Source organism: Podarcis bocagei, assembly GCF_964188305.1.
Source record: "Podarcis bocagei genome assembly, chromosome: 3".
Taxonomy (NCBI): Eukaryota; Metazoa; Chordata; class Lepidosauria; order Squamata; family Lacertidae; genus Podarcis; species Podarcis bocagei.
In genome coordinates this window covers 111971302-111991974 of record NC_138127.1, presented here as the reverse complement: position 1 = coordinate 111991974, position 20673 = coordinate 111971302, and the positions used below count along the sequence as shown (strand labels likewise).

Below are 20673 nucleotides of genomic sequence, written 5' to 3'. Positions count from 1 at the left end.
TTTAGAATGTATTTCAATTAATAGATTGTGATTGTATGTAAACTGTGTTACTTTTATTGTTGTTAGCCGCTCTGAGCCCGGCTTCGGCTGGGGAGGGCGGGATATAATTATTAATTATATTATTATTATTATTATTATTATTATTATTATTATTATTATTATTATTATCATCATTATTATTATCATTATTAAATGTATGCCTGGGATACTGGGCTGCCTTTGGCCTGATCCAGACGGCTCTTCTGATGGAACCTCCAGGTCCAGAGGCAGTCTATCTGGATCCCACGTTCTTGGGGGTATTTGGCCCCTGCTGGGCATGGCCTGGTCCCCCCAGGCAGACGGCCTTGACCGGCAGAGAGAGAGAGCATCCTGGCTGGAGAAGCGGCTTTCCTGGGCGGGAGGCCCCCTTGCCTGCCCTCCCCCAGCCCTGCAGAGAGACCCCCCAGGAGGGCTCCCCCCCCCCCGCCTCACCTCGATGTAGGTGTCCTCTTGCAGGGGGAGCCCGAAGATGCGGCGGGGGTTCTCGTAGAGACGCTGGACCAGGTCTTCCACGCTGAGCCGTCCCTCGGAGACAGCGGTCAGCAGCAGCGGCAGCATGGTCTCCAGGCCAGGGAAGCCGGGCGGGGGCTCCTTGCCCAGCTTCTCTTCCAGCGTGTGGGGAGCTGAGGGCGAGAGAGACGCGTGGCAGAGACCTGGGCCCCACACAGCACCCCTTCCCCCCATTTATCTACCCCAAGGAGGTCAAAGTGGTGGGGCGGGTCTCCCTCCCTCTCATTTAATCCTCCACCACAACCCTGTGAGGTGGGCTACGCTGAGAGAGAGACCCCTGCGAGTTTCATGGCTGAGTGAGGATTTGACCCCTGCTCTCTCGGCCAAGACTCCAACCACTTAACCACACTGCCTCTCTATTAGCTGTGGGGCTCTGACTGAGCGTGGCAGGCGGATCTCCCCCCACGCCCCCCCTTACCGTGGTCGGTGGCAAAGCAGTCGATGGTGTCCATGTTTTCCCACAGGGCCTCCATGTCCTCTCGGGAGCCCAGCATGGGCCGCACCTGCCCCCGGCCCTCCCCAATGCGCCCCAGGTCCTCCTGGCACAGGAAGAGGTGGTGGGGGGCCACCTCGCAGGTCACCTCAATGCCCTTCTGCTTCGCGGCCTTGATGATCAGGATCTGCGGGGGGAGGCAGGGGGGGTCACACAAGCCTTAGCCCTTCAGATCTGCCTCACGGTGGCCTTCTCTCCCCAAGCAGCTTCCTGACTCCCCGTTGCAGGAAAAGTGAGACCTGCCTCTGCCCCCCTCCTCCCCTTCCAGCGCCCCCTCCCTGGGTGGATTCTCCCCCCCCCGCCCCCTTTTAGCCGTTGCTCAAAAGTGCCCCAGTGCCAGCCCAGCCCCCAGCCTGCTCCCTTCCCACTGCCTCTCACCCATCCGCGTGCCCAGCAGCCCCCCCCTCGTCCGGCCTCATCCTGAGTCCTAGCAACCTAGGACTCTAGACAGACTGTCTCTGAGCTGGGAGGCACCAGAGGAGCCGGGGTGCTGCACGCCATCTTGCCGGGCATCCTGTTCTCACCCCGAGCCCAGGAGCCCTGTGCCCTCCTGTGGTTCCCTTTCAGAATCATTGCTGCCTCCTGAGCATGGAGTCAGCGGCCGGGAGCCATCGAGTGCCCTCTCCCCCGCCCCCCATGCCCGCTTTTCAAGCCACCCAAGGCTGGGCGGTCTTTGCCAGCCTGGCTTGTTGCCTTGCCCCCTTCCTGCCCTGCCTCTTCTGCGGGAGAAGACTTCCCAGCCAAGGACCCCCTGGGCCGCCCCACCCCACCCCTTCTGACCCGCTCACCTCCTCCTTCCGCGCCACGTGGCAGATGTGGACGGGGCGCTGGTACAGCTGGGCCACCATCAGGATGGCGGCCACCGTCTGCTTCTCTGCGTGAGCCACGATGGGAAGGTGTTTCGGCCACTTTTCAAAGTGCTGCCGGGGCAGAGAGAGAGGAGCGAGTGAGGGAGACCCCCTGAGCGCAAAGGGGCGAGGGAAGGAGCCCCCCCGGGTGCAAGGGGGCGGGTCCACCACCTCCCCAATATTCATATGCTGCTTGATGCAATTCTGGTTCTAAACACAGTGTAAGGTAGTCTCTATGTGAGTATATTGTATTCAATTATGGGGTCTCAGAGTTTTTAGGGGCTAAGCAGATAGGGATAGTTGGGATAGCAGGATTGTTGGCTTTTGAATGTCTGATGTAGATTTTTTCAATTTCATTGTTCTGTATGGGACAATGACAAAGATTATCCTATCAATGGTGAAATGGCATACAAGGGATGAAAGAGATTCACACTGACTTCCTAAGCATCTTGGCTTGTCTCACAAAAGAGCCCTGTGATTCCTGGTATCAATAGGCAGGGAGTTCCAAGGTCTAATTGCGGCTGCCCTAAAATGCTGAATTCTTACAGAGGTTGAACGGGCACCTGTAGCTGTGCCAGGTCCCCCAAAATGAAGCAGCGGAGCAAGGCGATTTTGTGCTCTGGCATGTTGGCAGAAGGCCTCGCCCAGTTGAGACAGGATTCCTGGACCCACAGCCAGCGAAGGGACAGGAAGGTCTGCCTCGACGTGCGTCTTGCGTGCCCGACCCACCTCCATCCACAGGGAGACGTTGTCCATCTTGAGGTCCGAAAAGGTGTCGTTCAAGTACATCTTCAGGCCAGCGGCTGCTCCGGCCAGAGGCCCCAGGGAGCCGGCGTTGTCCGAGGAGGCGCCCACGTAGAGCGCATAATCGCAGCGCGCCCCGGTCTCCGCCAGCTGCGGGGGGGGGGGGGAGAGGGCAGAGAGGCAAACCCAGTTTCACAACGTGGCTGGCACACCTTTCGCCACCCCCAAACCAGGTGGTACAGACGGTGACCCCCACCGAGGAAGAGCCCTGCTGGGGCAAAGGGAGCCCATCCAGTCTCAGAGAGCCCAACCAGATGACCATAATGGGAAACCCGAAAGCAGGATCCGTCGCCCACCGCCCTTCTCCGCAGTCACAGAATTGTGAGCTGCAAGGGGTCCGGAGGGTCATTTAGTCCAACCCCCTGCAAGGCGGGACCCGCTAGGCAGGAGCCTCTTTACCTTCTGCGCCAGGGCAAAGGAACCGGCGTCAATGATAGCCGGGGAGGTGTTGGGCATGGCACACACCATGGTGATGCCGCCAGCCAGGGCGGCTGCTGTGCCGGATGCGAAGTCCTCCTTGTGGGTGGCCCCTGGCTCCCGAAGGTGCACATGGACATCAATGAGCCCTGGAGGGGGAGAAGGGGGCCAAGGTCAGCAGAGGGAGCCCCCCTGGGGAGTCAGGCAGGTGCCCAACGGGTCCAGCTCCGCCTCCACCCAAGGGGGCACCCAGCGCCAGACTCCTCCAAGCACTCCTCGCCCCATCACACACAGAAGGGACTTGCTGCCAGGCAAAGGGGATCAGGGCGGCAGCCTGAGTTGCGTCTGGTCCAGCACAGTGGCCAAAACCCCCTCAGAACTTGCAGTCCGGACGGACTGCCTTTGGAGCTGGGGGTTCCATAAGAACATAACGCCCAGTATAAACCCAAAAATGTCAAGTGCGCAGGCGACGGAGCACACCGTCTGGGAAACCGAGGCAGGGTCGGCCAGCCATGGTCTGTTCAGAGTGGCAGGATTTAGTGTCTGGGGCCCACAAGCCATGTGGGTCCAAGGGACTGATGCTTCACTCCAGCCCCACGGACAGAACTCAAGCCAGGTCTGCCCTCTAACCCCACGGATGGAGGCAGGACCCCAACGCTGGCAAGTGAGGGCCAGGATGGTCTCAGGGGGAGATGCTCTTCTGCCTGCCTAATGCCCCCTCCCCCTGGCACCCCCATACCCCAGCTCCCACCTGGCAAGCGGATGAGCTTCTGCGAGGTCATGCAGTCCACGTGCATCTTCAGCGGAGGAGCACCCCCAATCTGTCCAAGGGCCTGTGGGGAGCAGAGGAGGGGGTCACAACTGCCCTGGAATAGCCCCAATGCTTGCCTCCCAACCCCCCCCATTCAGAACATTGAATTGGGGTCTCCCACCCCCAGAGCTGGCAACCCCCCCAAAGGCCCCCGCACCTCGACGAAGAGCTTGGTGCACTTGATGTCGATGATGAGGGGCACGGAGTAGTCGATGGCCAGGCGCCGAGTGCGGTAGCCCTTGGTGACGAAGGAGGAGAGTCGGCGGCCGCCCGAGTTGCGCATGGAGAGGTTGATGACCAGGTCAAAGTGGTTCTCCGCCAGGTAGTCCAGGATGCTGCGCTCCTTGCCGGCCACCTCGCCCCCGTCGGCCTCCTCAAAGTGCCAGTCCACAGCCATCACCTGTCGCGGGAGACAAGGGGGGAGACCCCCGTCCCCAGGTCAGCCACGCCCAGCAAGGACAGAGGGCCCGTTCTGCCCCCGGGGCCTGGGAAGGGCCACGGGAGGCTAGGGATCAGGGAGCCACCAGATCCCTGCATTGAAGGGGTTGGACTAGAGGACCTTTGGAGTCCCCTTCCAACTGCACAGCTTTAGGATTGAGGGCACCCCATGCCTTGCCTCCTCCCCATAGGAAGGTTCTCCCCAGCCCCACATGCAGATTGAGATTCCTTGGGGTCCCTTCCAACACTACAATTCTAGGATTGGGAGGGAGGGAGGGAGGCATTTCTAAAAATGTCAGCCAGGGGGGTGGGGGAAGTTATGATGCTGTAGCAGGTTTTTAATATTCAGTGGGGAGGCACCCAGAAGTGGCTGGGGAAACCCAGCCAGATGGGCAGGGTATAAATAAAGTATTATTATTATCACCATCACCACCATCATTATTATTATATGCCAAACTTCCAGTCCCTCCAGGGCTGGTACAGCGGGTAAAGGGAAAGGGACCCCTGACCATTAGGTCCAGTTGCACTTGACTCTGGGGTTGCGGCGCTCATCTCGCTTTATTGGCCAAGGGAGCCGGCGTCCAGCTTCCGGGTCATGTGGCCAGCAGGACTAAGCCGCTTCTGGCGAACCAGAGCAGCGCACGGAAACGCCGTTTACCTTCCTGCCAGAGCGGTACCTATTGATCTACTTGCACTTTGATGTGCTTTCAAACTGCTAGGTGGGCAGGAGCAGGGACCGAGCAACGGGAGCTCACCCCGTCATCGCGGGGATTCGAACCGCCGACCTTCTGATCGGCAAGTCCTAGGCTCTGTGGTTTAACCCACAGCGCCACCTGTGTCCTGGTACAGAGGGAACTGGCCCTAGAAGCCTTCACAGTGCCCCCCCAAGGGGATAAGAAGGGTGTGTGTCTACTGCACTTGGTAAGGGAGGGGGCCAAATGACGCTCCGGTTGTTGAACGGAGTAACATCTCCCCCAACCCTTGAGAACCATATGTCAGGAGTGCTCTGATGGTGTTTCCTGCTTGGCAGGGGGTTGGACTCGATGGCCCTTGTGGTCTCTTCCAACTCTAGGATTCTATGATTCTAACCCCACAGGGCCTTGGAAGTGGATGAGAAATGATCCCTTGCCCCACTCCCCCCTGCAGGGACCTTTTCCATCCCTCCCCCCAACCCCCCCCCCCGCAAGGCTCAGCCATCAGCCAAACTGACAGGGATGTTAAGCGCAGCAGCCCCCTGCCCAGCCCACCTTGATGCCGTGCTCAGTGTAGAAGTCGGCCGTGCCCAGGCTGGCATAGAGGTTGTATCCCAGGCCCTCCAGGGTTCGCACGGTGGACAGCAGCTCACTCTTGTTCTGGAAGAGATGCCAAGGTCAGGCCACGTGGCAGCGCCCCTCTCACTGCCTCCCTCCCGGGGAGAGGGTCTTCACGGCCTTGGGCGGGTGCTGCCACCACCCGGCCTTCTCCTGCCACCTTGTGCCATGCGCCCGCTTCCACAGGCTGGCATCCAAGGACAGAGGAGCCTGAGAAGCGCCCGCTCCTCTTCCAGCAGTGCCCAGCCAGGAGCCCCAAAGGGAAACCCAAAAGTCGGTTCGAGCGAAAGACCTTCCTTGGGTCCTCAGAAGCATGGCAGCCTCCAGCTGTGGAGGGCAGAGAGACCAAGCTGGCACCGGCCTCTGCCCATTCGCTCCCTTCTGGAGCTCTTCACAATCTCTCTTTATTTAACAGCCCTGAACAGTTTCGCAAACTGGGCCACTTCCCTGATCACCCCAAACTCCAGATCAAGTTAAAAAAGCTCAGGTCTACATTTCCGATCCTTGAAAATTGACCATTTACTCCAACTCTCTGCTTTGTGCTTCTTGAGCAGTTGCTGGCCTCCTCTCATTTCCTGACTGCTCATCTGAGTCAGGAGCCTTTGTGCAAATCTGCTACGTCCGCCAGGGCCCCTCTCCAGAAAGACAGGCAGCCAGCCCCGTCTCTTCCCCTCCGCACAGGACCTCCTCCTCTCTTCCACTATGGGATTCTGGGTGCTAAATGAAAGTGCCTTTGGGGATGTGTGGGGCGCTGCAGGGCCCCCTCCTCAGCCCCCCCCCCCCCGCTCCCTCCCTGCCCGGCTCACCTTGTAGCTTCCGATGGTGAGCAGGATGTTCTTCCGGGGGATCTTGAACCCGGTGCTGAGCATGGCCTTCAGGTAGGCCTCGCAGCGGTTCTCCCCAAAGCAGGCCACCTCACCTGTGCTGGTCATCTCCACCCCAAGGACCACGTCAGCCCCTGCCAGCCGCGAGAAGGAGAACTGGGGCACCTGCGGGCGGAGAGGGAGGGGCAGGGGAATTCAAGTGTTTTAAATTGGTTGCTAGCCACCCTGAGCCCAGTTTCCTGAACTGGGAAAGGGAGGGTATAAATAAAAAGTTATTTATCAACCTGAAGCATTTTTGTTAGGGATTGTAGAAAAAGACCTGCCAAGGAAAGTGAGAAATATCTTCATGTGTGGAACAACGGCGGCAAGAGCCTTAATAGCACAAGGATGGAAGAATGAAGAAATCCTGACTAAAGAACTGTGGCAAGAGAAACGGATGGACTACGCAGAATTGGCAAAACTGACACATGACAAGGATAACTGCGACTTTAAAGATGAATGGGAACCCTTTACAAAGTATTTAAAAAAACATCAAAATGAACTGGACTCCTTGGCAGGTTTTGAATAAACATACACAGACTTAACAATTACTTATGGGCCCCAAAGAGGAGGCCCCTCGGAGAACCCAGGGGGAGATCCGGTTGCCTCAGCACACACACCCCCAAGGAGGCCTCCCTCTCCCCCCCCCCGGCCACTCACCTTGACCCCCACGATGCCTGTGCCGGCCATCAGCCCCACCGGCTCCACCTCTTCGCCCATGATCACCTGCGTGGCCAAAGCCACCAGGTCGACGCCCAGGGTCTTGGAGACGAAGGGGAAGGAGCGCGAGACCCTCACGTTGCACTCAATCACCTTCAGCTGGTCGTGCTGCGGAGGAGGAGGAGGAGAGGGACGTTGGCCAGGGGTTCAAAGGGGGCCACGCGGCCCCAGCCCAGGGCCCCAGTCACGCAGGGATGCGCTAAGCCCAAGCCAAGTTCAGTGCTAAACAACAACAGGGGCTGAAATGTTACTGTACAACCGCATGCTCAGCGCACTGGCTCCGGGAAGCTGGCGCAAGCATGTCAGAGCCTGCACACTGTCCCCAAGCGTGAAAGCTCTTCCTGCCTTCATAGAACTGCAGCGCAACTAAATACATGAATGCAGAAAATAAATTTTATAATATGTTGTGAGTTGGGAATACTTCCTTTATCGGTAAGAGTATGGCTGAGAACCTTGAAATATTGGATCTTCCTGCATTACAGAGCCCTGTCTCCTAATTCTTTACGACCTCTTAAGTGATAATGTAATTTACAATTTATCATTGACTTGTAGGAGAAAATTGAACTTGATAGGCCTTAATCTGACTTCGAAATTTCTGACCCCGAAGATGCTTGGGAAATTATCAGGCAGAGTCTTACAGAAAGAAGTGTTCTCTCCACTCTCGAGGTTGCAAAACACAGAACTTGTTCTCTTCTCTATTTAAATCTCCCTTTGTGTAGAGATTTTCAAAAGGGATACATGACAAATCTGAAGAATCATGAATTGTGCAGGCTGTTTATGTTAGCCAGATTTAATGTTTCTTCCTCAGTGAGAGGAAGATATTTAGCTCTCCCAGAATCAGAGCGTCTCTGCAAATGTAGTAAACAGGAACCTGATACTTTGGAGCGTATTTTCTTTTCTTGTGATTTTGGCATTTGTGCCAGAAGACAATTATTAGAGGCCTTACAACTCAATAGGCTCAATTCTATGCCACCAACGGTTCAGGACCTGCTATAGGACAGGAATGATCAAATTACTTTAATAGTGGCTGTCCATGTAGAAAGACCGGGCAATTATAAAGAGATTTAGTGGTTCTTAATTGATCAGTGATGTGGTAGTGTTGTATTGTATTATGTAGGCAAATTGATTTCCTCTGGAGTTAAAGATCTGACTGGGACAAACCTTTTTACGCTGAGCTTGTATTATGCACAATTTGTATACGGTGTCTGTTTGATCATGTGTGGTTTGCTGTGCCTTATAAAGGATATTTGATTGGAAATATTATAAAGAACCAGCCTGTCTCCAACCACGTCTGGTTGAAAGGGCGCAAGTTACATGTGCATCAGATGTGATCGTCTTGCAATAGAAAACTTGGCCAAGCAAACCTGCCAGAGACCCCCACAGCCTGATAGGGGGGCCCCCGATGGCGGACAAAGGGGTCTGTCACTGCTCCCCCCCCCCCGCTCCCCTGCCCCCTTCACCTTGGCGATGAGCTGGAGGTTGAAGGGCCCCGTGACCTGAAGCTCCTGCCCGATGGCATGCACAATGGCCTTGATGCGCTCCAGCGTCTTGGGCGTGATGTCCTGCGGGGGCGTCACCAGGGTGGCGTCCCCCGAATGCACCCCAGCGTTCTCCACATGCTCAGAGATGGCGATGGCCACCACCTGCCCGTCACAGGCCACGGCGTCCACGTCAATCTCCTGTGGCAAGGGGGGAGAGCGAGAGATGAGTGAAGCGTGTGTTCACCCCACCCCCAACAGACACCCCCCCCCCGATTCATGCTCTCCTGGGGGGGGCAGGTGCGCCTCTGAGCTTCATCGGGCACTCTAAAGCACTAATCCTGCCCCCTGCTCTCCTCACGCCAACAGCCACCTTTGTGGCAGTGAAAGGCAGGTGAGCACCCACTGCCCCACTTGGAGGGCTCACCCCCAGATCACAAAAACCACACCCCAGCTCTGAATCAGGAAGGGGTAGAGATGGGAAGACCTGGGGGGGAAGATGGAAAAATTGGGAAAACCCAGCCCCCCACCCCACAATTTCCCCCATCTCTAGGAAGGGGAGAGTAGCATATGTTTTTGCGTTAGGAAGGCTGTCTGCCGGATCAGACCATTGGCCCACCCAGTCCAGGATCCTGTTCTCACAGTGGCTGACCAGACAGACGGCCATTACGGAAAACCCACTAGCAGGATCCGAGCACCAAGAGTCTCCTCTCCCCTCCTGTGGCTTCTGGCGAGTGGAATTCAGAAGCATTTACTGCCTCCGACTTTGGAAGAGGATCAGAGCCATCGAGAGCCCTCTCTTCTCCTGCCTGAATTGGCCTGATCGTCTTTTGAAGTCGCGGGCCACCCCTGCCCGGTCCGGTGGCAGGGAGTTCCAGAGTCTAACCCCCCCTTTCCCTCTGCCCCCGCACCTTGGCCTCCTGGATGAACTTGGAGATGACGACCGGCTGCTCCTTGGAGACGGCCACGGCGTTGCAGAGGAACCTCTCCAGGTCGCTGTCCGAGTAGGCCACGTTCATGGCCGCCCCGCTGAGGACGTAGGAGGGCCGCACCACGCAGGGGTAGCCCACCTTGCAGCAGAACTGCTTGGCCGACTGCGGAGGGGAGGAGGAAACGGTCAGCGGGCGCCCAGGGCCGACAGAGGGGCCACTTGGGTTTCCAGGGAGAAAAGATCCAGGGACTCCCTCTGGCCTGGGACCCCGGGGTCCATCCATTCTGGACTCTGCCCTGAACAAGGGCAGCGAAGGACCCACGGCCCCTGGCCATCGGCTCTAAGGGGGAGCATCCGGCATCAGTTTCCAGACCCAATTCAAAGCGCAGGTCTTGACCTGTAAAGCCTTAAATGGCTCAGGACCGCAAGACCTCCCGGACTGCCTCTACCTGGACCCCAATATCATCTTCCACGGCCCTCCTCTGTGTGTCTCCTCCTTGAGAGGTGCGGAGGGTAGCAACACAAGAACGGGGCCTTTTCTGCAGTGGCTCCCCGTCTGTGGGATGCTCTCCCCAGGGAAGTTCGCCTGGTGCCTTCATTACACACCTTTAGGCGCTAGGCAAAAACGTTCCTTTTTAACCAGGCCATTGGGTGGTCTGATCGGCATCCTACGCCCTTTTAAAATGTGGCTCTTTTTTTGGGGGGGGGTGTTATTGGGGTGTTGTTTTTTATTCTGATTATATATGCTGTGACTTTTTTCTGTGAACCGCCCTGTGACCTCTGGGTATAGGGTGGTATATAAGCTCAGTAAATAGTAAGATCAGAAGAGACGGGCTGGATCAGGCCAGTGGCCGCGAGAATAGCATCATGAATTTAAAACTGCTTACAACCCATTGCTCGGTCCCTGATCCTGCCCACCTAGCAGTTCGAAAGCACGTCAAAGTGCAAGTAGATAAATAGGTACCGCTCCGGCGGGAAGGTAAACAGTGCGCTGCTGTGGTTCGCCAGAAGCGGCTTAGTCCTGCTGGCCACATGACCCGGAAGCTGTACGCCGGCTCCCTCGGCCAGTAAAGCGAGATGACCACCACAACCCCAGAGTTGGCCACGACTGACCTAATGGTCAGGGGTCTCTTTACAACCATGACAATAAGGTGGGTCCTAAAAGGCACAGGTCAGGGGGGCAAAGAGGAGGGAGACCCACAGAGAAGGCCGTCTCTCCCTGGGCGCCCCCAGAGGGCGGAGGATCTACCAGGAGGGGCCCCCCTGCAGCCACGAGGGATTTGGGGCCATTTAGGCCTGTGATCCCCTTACTATTCTTCCTGCATTGCAGGGGTTTGAAATAAATAATAATAATAATAGTAGTAATAATAATAATAATTTATTTTATTTCTACCCTGCCCTCCCCGGCCAGAGCCGGACTCAGGGCAGCTAACACCAGTAAAATTACAGTAAAAACATAATGGGGGGGGGGAACCAATTTAAAATACAGGTTAAAGTGCAGTGACTCCTTGGGGTCCCTTTCCAACTGAGTTGGGCCTTGAAAACTGGAAACCCACCCCCTTCTCACAGTGGCCACCCGGATGCCCAACCCGGGGAACCCGCAAGCAGGATTCAAACCCTCTCCCCCACCCCTCTTGGTTGCCTGGAGACAAGAGAGAGGTCCGCCCGCTGGGCAGAGCCAGGCTGGCCGCTGGGCCCACGGACAGAGCTCACCTCGGTGTCGGAGAGCTCCTTCCAGAGGGGCTGGCTGATGCTGATGGTGTCCAGCAGGCGGGAGAACTTGAAGCGGTTCTCGGCCGAGTCGATGGCCTCCGGGGACGTCCCCAGGATGCGGCACTGCTGCCGGTGCAGCGCCATGGCAATGTTGTTGGGCAGCTGGCCCCCCATGGACAGGATCACACCCTCGGGGTTCTCCAGCTCGTAGATGTCCATCACCACCTGGTTGGGGGGCGGAGGAAGGAGTGGCCGGGTGAGGACCCCAAGGGGGGCAGGATCAGGCCCACCAGGCGCAGCGGCTTGAGGTTTCCCCACTTGTTTCAGTCTATTGTGGCTGCAATGTTCTCTACGTCTTGAATGATGGCTGCAACTCGGTGATAATTTTATTGCTCTATCTTTCCTTATTTTGTCAACTGCTTTGAGGTCCCCCCCCCACCCCTATGATCAAGGGGCATATAGACTTTGTGAAATAAGTAAATAAAGGATGGCTGAGGAATAGCATAAAATATATAAGGAGAAGCCCTACAAGACAGATGGGACTTGTTAGAGGCCCCAATCCCCGATCCCCTGGCATAACCACCCACGGACGGGACCCACCTCGAAGGACATCTCGTCGAAGTAGAGCCGGTCACACATGTCGTAGTCGGTGCTGACCGTCTCCGGGTTGTAGTTGACCATGATGGTTTTGTAACCCATCTGCGGAGGAGAGAAGGAAGGCGCGGCGTTGAGCACATTCTCCCAGAACGCAGCCTGAATATTAGCTGTGGGTCCGGCCCCCTGTCCTGCCACCCCCCCAGGGGCTGTGAGCTTGCTGCCTCAAGCACCCGAAGGGAGGACTTCTCAAACCTGGGTCCCTAGCTGTTGTTGGCACTACAATTCCCATCGCCCTGACCACTGGTGCTGCTGGCTAGTTCAGGGTGATGGGAGCTGTAGTCCATCGACAGCTGGGGCTCCAGATGAGAAACACGGCCCCAAACCATCGATGGCCTGAGGGCCGGACAGAAGGGCCTCCCCAGCACCAGTGCCACCCACAGCCTTAAGCCCAGAGACAGCCAGTGTGATGCTCACAATGGGGACAAGGGACAGGACAGGGCCTTCTCAGTGGTGGCTCCCCATTTATGGAACACCCTCCAGATTGAGATACAACAATCCTCCCCATCGGCTGCATTTAGGAGAAATTTAGGTGAAAATGTATTGGATATGGATGCCGCTCAGAGTTCAGCCCCAGTGTTGATGTTTTATAATAGATGCATGGTTTTATTCTGTTTTATTTTGTATTATCTGAAGGGCTATCACACAGAAAAGGGAGCCAGTTTGTTTTCTTCCGCACCAAAGGCTTCGAGTTACACAAAAGGTATTCAGACTAAACATCAGGAAGAACTTTCTGATGGCAAGTGTTGCTTGACTGTGGAACGGTCTTGTAGGGGTGCAAATATCCAGAGTGTGGGGGTCAGGTGGGATTGCTATGAGGAATTATGAAATATGGAACAAGCCATTGTGTCAGCAATGAAAGCATTGCGTTGACTGGGTTTGATTCATTGACAATAATTTCTGATCAAATCCCACAAGCCTCTGCACCTCTGCCATTTGCTTTCTCTACGCCTGACAGGCACATATAAGCATTCTGAAACACAGACCAGTTGCTTCCTCAGGCAGCCTCAGTACATAAAGATAGTAGGTTACTCTGATGTAGTTTGTGAATCTTTAGGTAGATCTTAAGGGCCAGGAAGAGAGTTCACAAGGAGGTGGTAAATACTGCCAACTTCCACTCCTGTTTATGACCTCCAGGGTTTCCTAAAAGCATTCCTCCTTCTTTCCTATTTTCTTTACTCTGAACTACGTATGCATGCTCACATTAGCTCTTTGTAGTTTTAACTTTGTCCCCACGTGGGGTTTTTTGAAATGCTCAGAGGAAATCAGACTGGTTCTTACGAACACTGTGCAAAAAGTTCTTTTGTGAATAAAACGACCTGGGCCGAGGGGTGGACAGGATTATTATTATTGGCACCTCCTCCCAGAGTCTTGTATTTTATTAATCAGAGTCCAATCCTTCCTTGCTTTGGGAACGCAACACGGTCTCCCTGGGGTATCTCCTTCCTTGGAGGTTTTTCAGCAGAGGCTAGATGGACCTCTGCCAGGGATGCTTGAGCTGTGGTTCCTGCCTTGCAGGGGGTTGGACTAGATGCCCCTTGGGGGTCCCTTTCAACCCTACCATTCTGTGAAATACAAAGGCCAGATGGGGCAGGAGGGAGATGTGGGGAAGGGGCTCACCTTGCGCAGCTCCTGGATGCACCCCACTGCGCACCAGTCAAACTCCACGCTGCTGCCGATGCGGTAGACGCCGGAGCCGATGACCATGACGTGGGGCTCGCGGAAGGCCAGGTCGTGCTCCGTCCCGTTGTAGCTCAGGTAGAGGTAGTTGGTCTGGGCCGGCCACTCGGCCGCCACCGTGTCAATCTGCTTGACCACCGGCAGAATCTTCAGGTCGTGGCGCATCTTGCGGACGGCCAGCTCCGTGCTGGGAGAGGAAAAGCTCCCTTGTAATGCCTGAGCCAGGGGCTTCTGCTCAAGGTCCGCCTGCACTGACTGGCAGCACCGGCCGGCCAGGATTTGGGAAAGGGGCCTTCCCTCCCCTTGCCAGGAGATGCTGCCAGCCATGGCGCCTGGGATCAAACAGCTCACCTTCATAACGCTTTTTCCATCTGTTGAGTCGGAATCTCCTTTCTTGTCACTCAAAGCCATGGGTTCGAGACCTACCCTCCAGAGCAGTCCTACCCTCTTCCATGGGGCAGCCCTTCCAATATTGCCAGATGGCTCTAGTGTCTCCTCCTCTCATACCTGAGGGGCTGCCCCATGGAAGAGGGAGCAAGTTTGTTTTCTGCTGCTTCAGAGAGAAGGACCTGAATTCCGAGCACAATTCAAAGTGTTGCTGCTGACCTTGAAAGCCCTAAACGGCCTCGGTCCAGTAGACCTGAAGGAGCGTCTCCACCCCGGATGCCAGGGTCCAGCTCCGAGGGCCTTCTGGCAGTTCCCTCACTGTGAGAAGCCAAGTTACAGGGAACCAGGCAGAGGGCCTTCTCGGTGGTGGCACCTGCCCTGTGGAACGCCCTCCCACCAGATGTCAAAGAGAACAACTACCAGACTTTTAGAAGACATCTGAAGGCAGCCCTCTTTAGGGAAGCTTTTAATGTTTAACAGACCACTGTATTTTAATACTTTGTTAGAAGCTGCCCAGAGAGACTGGGGAAACCCAACCAGATGGGCGGGGTATAATTATTATTATTATTATTATTATTATTATTATTATTATTATTATTATTATTATTATTATTATTATTATTATTACCAACAGAGTCAAGTTACAAGAAAGGAGATTCCGACTAAACATTAGGAAGAACACTTCTGATGGGAAGAGCTGCTTGGCGTTGGAAGGGGGCAAACTCTCCTTCGCTGAAGGTTTTCCAACAGCAGTGGGACTGTCATTTGTCAGGGATTCTTGAGCTGCCATTGCTGCATTGCAGGGGGCTGGACTAGATAGCCCTTGGGGGGGTCCCTAAAAAAACCATCTCTTGGCCTATCTCAGCCCTCCAGGTGGCTTGGATGACAACTCCCATGAGCCGCAGCATCTTCCCCTGCGATTTCGGCATTGTCGCGGGTTGGGCTGGATGACCCTTGGGGGTCCCTTCTATGATTCCATTGCCCCGGGACAGCTGAAAGAAGTGCTGAACACACTGGCACCCTGGCACTCAGGCCCGCAGTGATGCCCTCCCTCCCTCCCTTGCTATTCCCCACAGGGGAAGAGGGGGCTGCCGCTCCTGGCTGGATTGGGGGGGGGGGCAGACCTCCCGGTACCTGAGCACAGCTTGCGCCACCTGCTTGTCTGAGAAGCCGAGCTGCTTGGCCAGCTTGAGGACGGCGGGGGGCATGGCGCCCGGCTCGGCCTGGCGGTAGGACTCCAGGCACAGGGCGTGGTCCGTGATGTTCTTCATCTTGTGCAGGAACCAGCGGTCAATCTTGGTCAGTTCGTAGAGGCGCTCGATGGAGTAGCCGGCCCGCAGGGCGGCCGCCAGGACAAAGATGCGCTTGTCGGTGGGCGTCTCCAGCTCCTGCGGGTCGGGGAAAGGGAGGGGGCAGGCAGAGAGGGTTAGGGCTCTGGGCCCGGTGGGGCAGGCACAGTCTGGCCAGGAGGGCAGCCGGACCCTCTCCAGCCACCCGGACCCCCTTACCATGTCTGAGGCAGGCTTCACAGTGTGGTCAAAGCCCACACAGTTCTCATCCACCATGCGCAGAGCCTTCTGGAAAGCCTCTTCAAAGCTGCGCCCAATCGCCATCACCTCGCCTGCGGGGGGGGCAGGAAAGAAGGGGGGTGGGCAAGATGCAAGTTATCAAATGACCCGGAAGGGAGCCTGTTCCCCAAAGCGGGTGAGGCAGGTGCGAAACTGTAGCGATCAGATGGGATTACTATGAGGAATTATAAAGTATGCATCAAGCCGTTGTGTCCTTGATGAAGGCATGGCGTTGACTGGGTTCGAGTCCTTGACAATAATTGTTGAATGGTTTCTTTACATGTAAAGGTTCATCATTGTTCCACTCCATGTGTATGTCTTTAAGGGGCCAGAGCAAGATAACGAGACCCAGCTTTACAGCTGTGAAACATAGCAGGTGCTGCTGAGTTGTATTTGATTAAGGTGTGTCAGCATCTGGGTGTAGTATATAAGGAGCAGCACCTAGCTCTCCCATTACCCTGGGGGATGGGTTGGTGGTTGGGTCTGGTTTGTTGTTAATGTATTTAGTGTAAAAGGAGTTTTTGTGTTTGTAATTAAAACCTTGTTTAAGTTATTTTTGAGTCCCTTTTTAATGCATGGTCTCCCCAGCAAGCTCTCTGCAGCGTCACTATACTGCAAAAAGCCAACAATAATTTCTGATCGAATCCCACAAGCCTCTGCACCTCTGCCATTTGCGTTCTCTACACCTGACAGGCACGTATAAGCATTCTGAAACACAGACCAGTTGCTTCCTCAGGCATCCTCAGTACATAAAGATAGTAGGTTACTCTGATGTAGTTGTGAATCTTTAGGTGGATCTTAAGGGCCAGGAAGAGAGTTCACAAGGGGTCTCTATAGTATAGTGTATTTTAAAATGAGGTTTTATGGTTTTTAGGGGTTTTGGAATGTTTTATGTAGTTTTTATGTAGTTTTATGTAGTTTTTCTATTTCATTGTTCTGCATGGGACAATAACAATAAAGATATCATAATCGTAATCGTATATACTCTTTCCTTGCCATCCTTCCGTCCTCTCCTATTTATGACCTCCGGGGTTTCCTAAAAGCATTCCTCTTTTATTTCCTCTGAATTGCATATGCATGCTCAAGTAGGAAATTAGCTCTTTGTACTTTTAACTTTAACTTTGTCCCCACGTGGGGTTTTTTGAAATGCTCAGAGGAAATATGTGCAAAAAGTTCTTTTGTGAATAAAACGGCCTGGGCCAAGGGGGGGGGGGAGAGGAATTATTATTATGCGCACTCCTCCCAGAGTCTTGCTGGGTCAAGTCTCATGTGTATTTTATTAATCAGGATCCAATCCTTCCTTGCTTTGGGAACGCTACTCTAAACCAAGGAAGTGAACAAGATCCGAGGGAGAAGATGGGAGGGGGATGCGGAAGGGCGACAGGAAGCAGTTCAGACTTTGAGGCTGAAGCAGAGGAGGGGGGTCATGAGACTGCTGAACAATCGTGGGAGTCTCCCTCCCCGCTGGTCTCGTGCAGGATCACTAGGAGGGCAGAACAGAAGCCAGAGGGGCACAGGTGCAGTTTTGAGTCTGCTGGGGAAACATCTGAGAGAGGAGCCTTCGGGGTGCAAGGCTCAGTCCTGGAAGCTGCTCTCTAGGGGCAAGACCTGCCGGAAGTTGTCTCCTTGAATAAAGAGTTAACTTTGCTGACAAGAGACTCTGCTGCCTGGCGCTGAACTGCATCTCACTCCAGTCCCGACTCCAGGTCTGTGCTAGTCCAGGGCTCATGCTCTTAACTGACAGTTCTAGACCCGCGAAAGGGAAAAGGAGGGGGCAGCGTCACGGAATCAGGAAGCCTGCAAGTGCCAGGATCAAATCCTGCCTCTTTAGCATCTCAGAAGCAGCCGGCGCAAAGCGAAGGATCCCAGCCGGGTCTCCCAGGGACACCCCCCCCTGCTCACCCACACTCTTCATGGAGCTGCCAATCTTGGTGCTGACGCGCAGAAACTTGCTGAGGTCCCAGCGCGGGATCTTGACCACGCAGTAATCCAGGCTGGGCTCAAAGCAGGCGGTGGTGGAGTTGGTGACCGAGTTCCTGGGGCAGAGAAGCGTACAGTTGGAAGGGACCCCAACCAACCCCCTGCAAGGCAGGACTCGAACCCAGGACCCCGTTTGTGGAAAGCTCTCCCCAGGGAGCCTTGCCTGGCACCGTCTTTGGTGCCAAGCGAGGGCAAGACGGCAAGGACAGCTAAAACCCAGGCGTGAGCAAGACACAAGCCGGCCGCTTCTGTGCTTCAAGGGAAGCTTCTTGCAAGGAAAGCAAATTTTGATCCACAAGATGTTCAAGCAGCGAAGGACCCTGGGATCCCGTGAGCAGCAAGCCCCCCCCCCCCGCCCCAGCTGGGATTGGGCAGAGCGATGCCCCAGCCCAGGGCGAGGATTACCTGAGGACAGGCAGAGGGATGCCCAATGCCAGCTTGGCAGCCACGTACGCCAAGGGGTAGCCGGTGGCCTTGCTGGCCAGTGCTGAGCTCCGCGACAGCCGGGCATTCACCTCGATGATGTAGTACTGCGGGTGGGGGGCAAAAGAGAAGGTTGCGGCAGCAGACCCAGCCCCCCAAAGGGGCACGGGGGTCTGAGCAGGCTCAGCCGGGGGCCAGAGAGGGCAGAAGCCACCATGCGCTGCTCAGCCACAGGGCAGCCACCCCGCCCCGCCCCACCTGCCGGGTCTCACCTGCTCAGATTCGGGGTTCAGGGCATACTGGATGTTGCACTCGCCCACGATGCCCAGGTGGCGCACCACCTTGATGGCCGTGGTGCGCAGGAGGTTGTACTCGCGGTCGTTGAGCGTCTGGCTGGGGGCCACCACAATGGACTCCCCCGTGTGAATGCCCAGGGGGTCCAGGTTCTCCATGTTGCACACCTGGATCGGGGGGGGGGAGAGCAGGTGAGGCAGGTAGGAAGAGGGGGGCCCTTCTGGGGCACAAACACGCCCCTCCCACCACACAAGCTGTTCCGGCAGTGGGTGACATCGAAGAAGGTCTATCTAGAGCTGGCAGATGAAGAATCAGAAATTTCTTTGTTTCTTAACTTTATTTCTCTCTCTTTTAATCCTTTCCTCTCTTTTTATCTATTTCTTTTTTCTCTTTCTTTTCTTTCCCATTGGATCTGTTTTTATTGTACCTAGGTTCTAGAACGCAATCAATTCTGCAAGTCCATTCGACTTCCAAAACGTTCAAAAACCAAGGCACGGCTTCCAATTGACACAGGAGTCCTGGAAACAATAGCTGGCAGCTGCATTGGACGTTTGGCTTTCGAAAAACGTTCAAAAACCAGAACACTTAATTCCGGGTTTTCAGTGTTCGGGAGCCAATTTGTTCATCAACTAAGCAGAACGAGAACCAGGGTTCCGCTGTAAATGTTTTAGTCTGGGCAAAAAAGAGAAATGATAATAATCTTTGTATCTGTATTTTACTGTATTTTAATATTTGGTTGGAAGCCGCCCGGAGTGGCTGGGGAAGCCCAGCCAGATAGGTGGGGTATAAATAAGTAAATTATTATTATTATTATTACTATTACTATTATTATTATTATTATTATTATTATCTCTCTTTATAAATGCTAAAGAAATTTTCTCAAAGAAAGAGTAGGAGGGGAACTCTCCTTCAAAGGAAGCTTTTAAGTAGAGATAATAGAATTGTAGAATCGTGTTGGAAGGGACCTCCAGGGGTCATCCAGTCCAACCCCTGCAATACAGGAGTCTCAGTGCCAGATGGTCCCCCAACCTCTGCTTAAAAACCTCCAAGGACACAGAGTCCACAACCTTTTAGGGATCTCTCTTGCGGATCCTTTAGCTGTGATTTCCTTTCTCTTCTAGGAACCATTAGAGACTTGCCCAGACTGGACGCTTCCAGACAGACATCCAACAGGTGAGGACCAACCGGGTCCTGCGAGCGCCAGCCCTGCCTCCTCGTACCCAACGACGACCCCCCCACCCCGCCGCTTACCGTGACGCAGTTGTCGTAGGCGTCCCGCACCACCTCGTACTCGATCTCCTTCCAGCCCTTGAGGGACTTGTCCACCAGCACTTGGGAGGTGTGGGCAAAGGCCTGGCTCACCAGCGCCGTCAGCTCCTCTCGCCCGTTGGCAAAGCCGGAGCCCAGGCCGCCCAGCGCGTAGGCAGAGCGCACCAGCACCGGGTAGCCCAGCCTCTCAGCCGCCGCCTGCGCCTGGGGGGGGGGGAGAGGAAGCAGTGAGGGGCCCGGCCTCCTCCAGGAGGGTCCCAAGGGTGCCCAGCGAAGGGCACCTCCAGGCAGTGCCCAGGAAGCCGCTGTGGGCTCCCTGCAGTGCCCCCAGACCCAGCATTTTAATAGGTAAAATCACACTGTGCAGTGGAACGAATACGTCAGCCAGTCCTTACAGACACAAGTTCTCGGAGTCCATTCACACTGCAAATGGACTGAGGTAGAATCCTGACAAGACAGAAGTACTGTTTTGGGGGGACGGAAGGCAGGCGGGTGTGGAGGATTCCCTGGTTCTGAATGGGGTCACTGTGCCCCTGAAGGACCAGGTGCGCAGCCTGGGAGTCATTCTGGACTCATATCTGTCCATGGAGGCGCAGGTCAAATCTGTGTCCAGGGCAGCTGTTTACCAGCTCCATCTGGTACGCAGGATGAGACCCTACCTGCCCATGGACTGTCTCACCAGAGTGGTGCATGCTCTGGTTATCTCCCACTTGGAATCCTGCAATGCGCTTTACGTGAGGCTACCTTTGAAGGTGACCCGGAAACTGCAACTAATCCAGAATGCGGAAGCTAGACTGGGGACTGGGAGTGGCCACCAGGACCACATAACACCGGTTCTGAGAGATCTGCATTGGCTCCCAGTACGTTTCCAAGCACAATTCAAAGTGTTGGTGCTGACCTTGAAAGCCCTAAATGGCCTCAGTCCAGCGCCGAGGGCCTTCTGGCGGTTCCCTCGCTGTTAGAAGCCAAGTTATACAGGGAACCAGGCAAAGGGCCTTATCGGTGGTGGTGCCCGCCCTGTGGAACTCCCTCCCACCAGATGT

The 20673-nt window shown here is 55.2% G+C and overlaps 1 protein-coding gene across 2 annotated transcripts in view; it reads right to left on the bottom strand.

The window, feature by feature from the left end:
- CAD (carbamoyl-phosphate synthetase 2, aspartate transcarbamylase, and dihydroorotase) overlaps nt 1–20673 on the bottom strand; it is a 44557-nt gene that overhangs the window by 11606 nt on the left and 12278 nt on the right. Inside the window, exons 12-32 of one of the 2 annotated variants that reach the window (XM_081188309.1) lie at nt 19613–19834; nt 18340–18528; nt 18050–18174; nt 17567–17700; nt 15605–15717; nt 15231–15484; nt 13650–13896; nt 11976–12074; nt 11376–11600; nt 9643–9825; nt 8714–8932; nt 7194–7361; nt 6477–6659; nt 5608–5712; nt 4080–4322; nt 3863–3944; nt 3094–3260; nt 2620–2784; nt 1831–1962; nt 968–1169; nt 472–662 (exon numbers count right to left, since the gene is read on the bottom strand). In XM_081188309.1, the coding sequence (XP_081044435.1) occupies nt 472–662; nt 968–1169; nt 1831–1962; nt 2620–2784; nt 3094–3260; nt 3863–3944; nt 4080–4322; nt 5608–5712; nt 6477–6659; nt 7194–7361; nt 8714–8932; nt 9643–9825; nt 11376–11600; nt 11976–12074; nt 13650–13896; nt 15231–15484; nt 15605–15717; nt 17567–17700; nt 18050–18174; nt 18340–18528; nt 19613–19834 (3648 nt within the window). Of the gene's footprint in view, nt 1–471; nt 663–967; nt 1170–1830; nt 1963–2619; nt 2785–3093; nt 3261–3862; nt 3945–4079; nt 4323–5607; nt 5713–6476; nt 6660–7193; nt 7362–8713; nt 8933–9642; nt 9826–11375; nt 11601–11975; nt 12075–13649; nt 13897–15230; nt 15718–17566; nt 17701–18049; nt 18175–18339; nt 18529–19612; nt 19835–20673 lie in introns of both variants that reach the window. The other variant, XM_081188308.1, reaches the window with a different exon arrangement.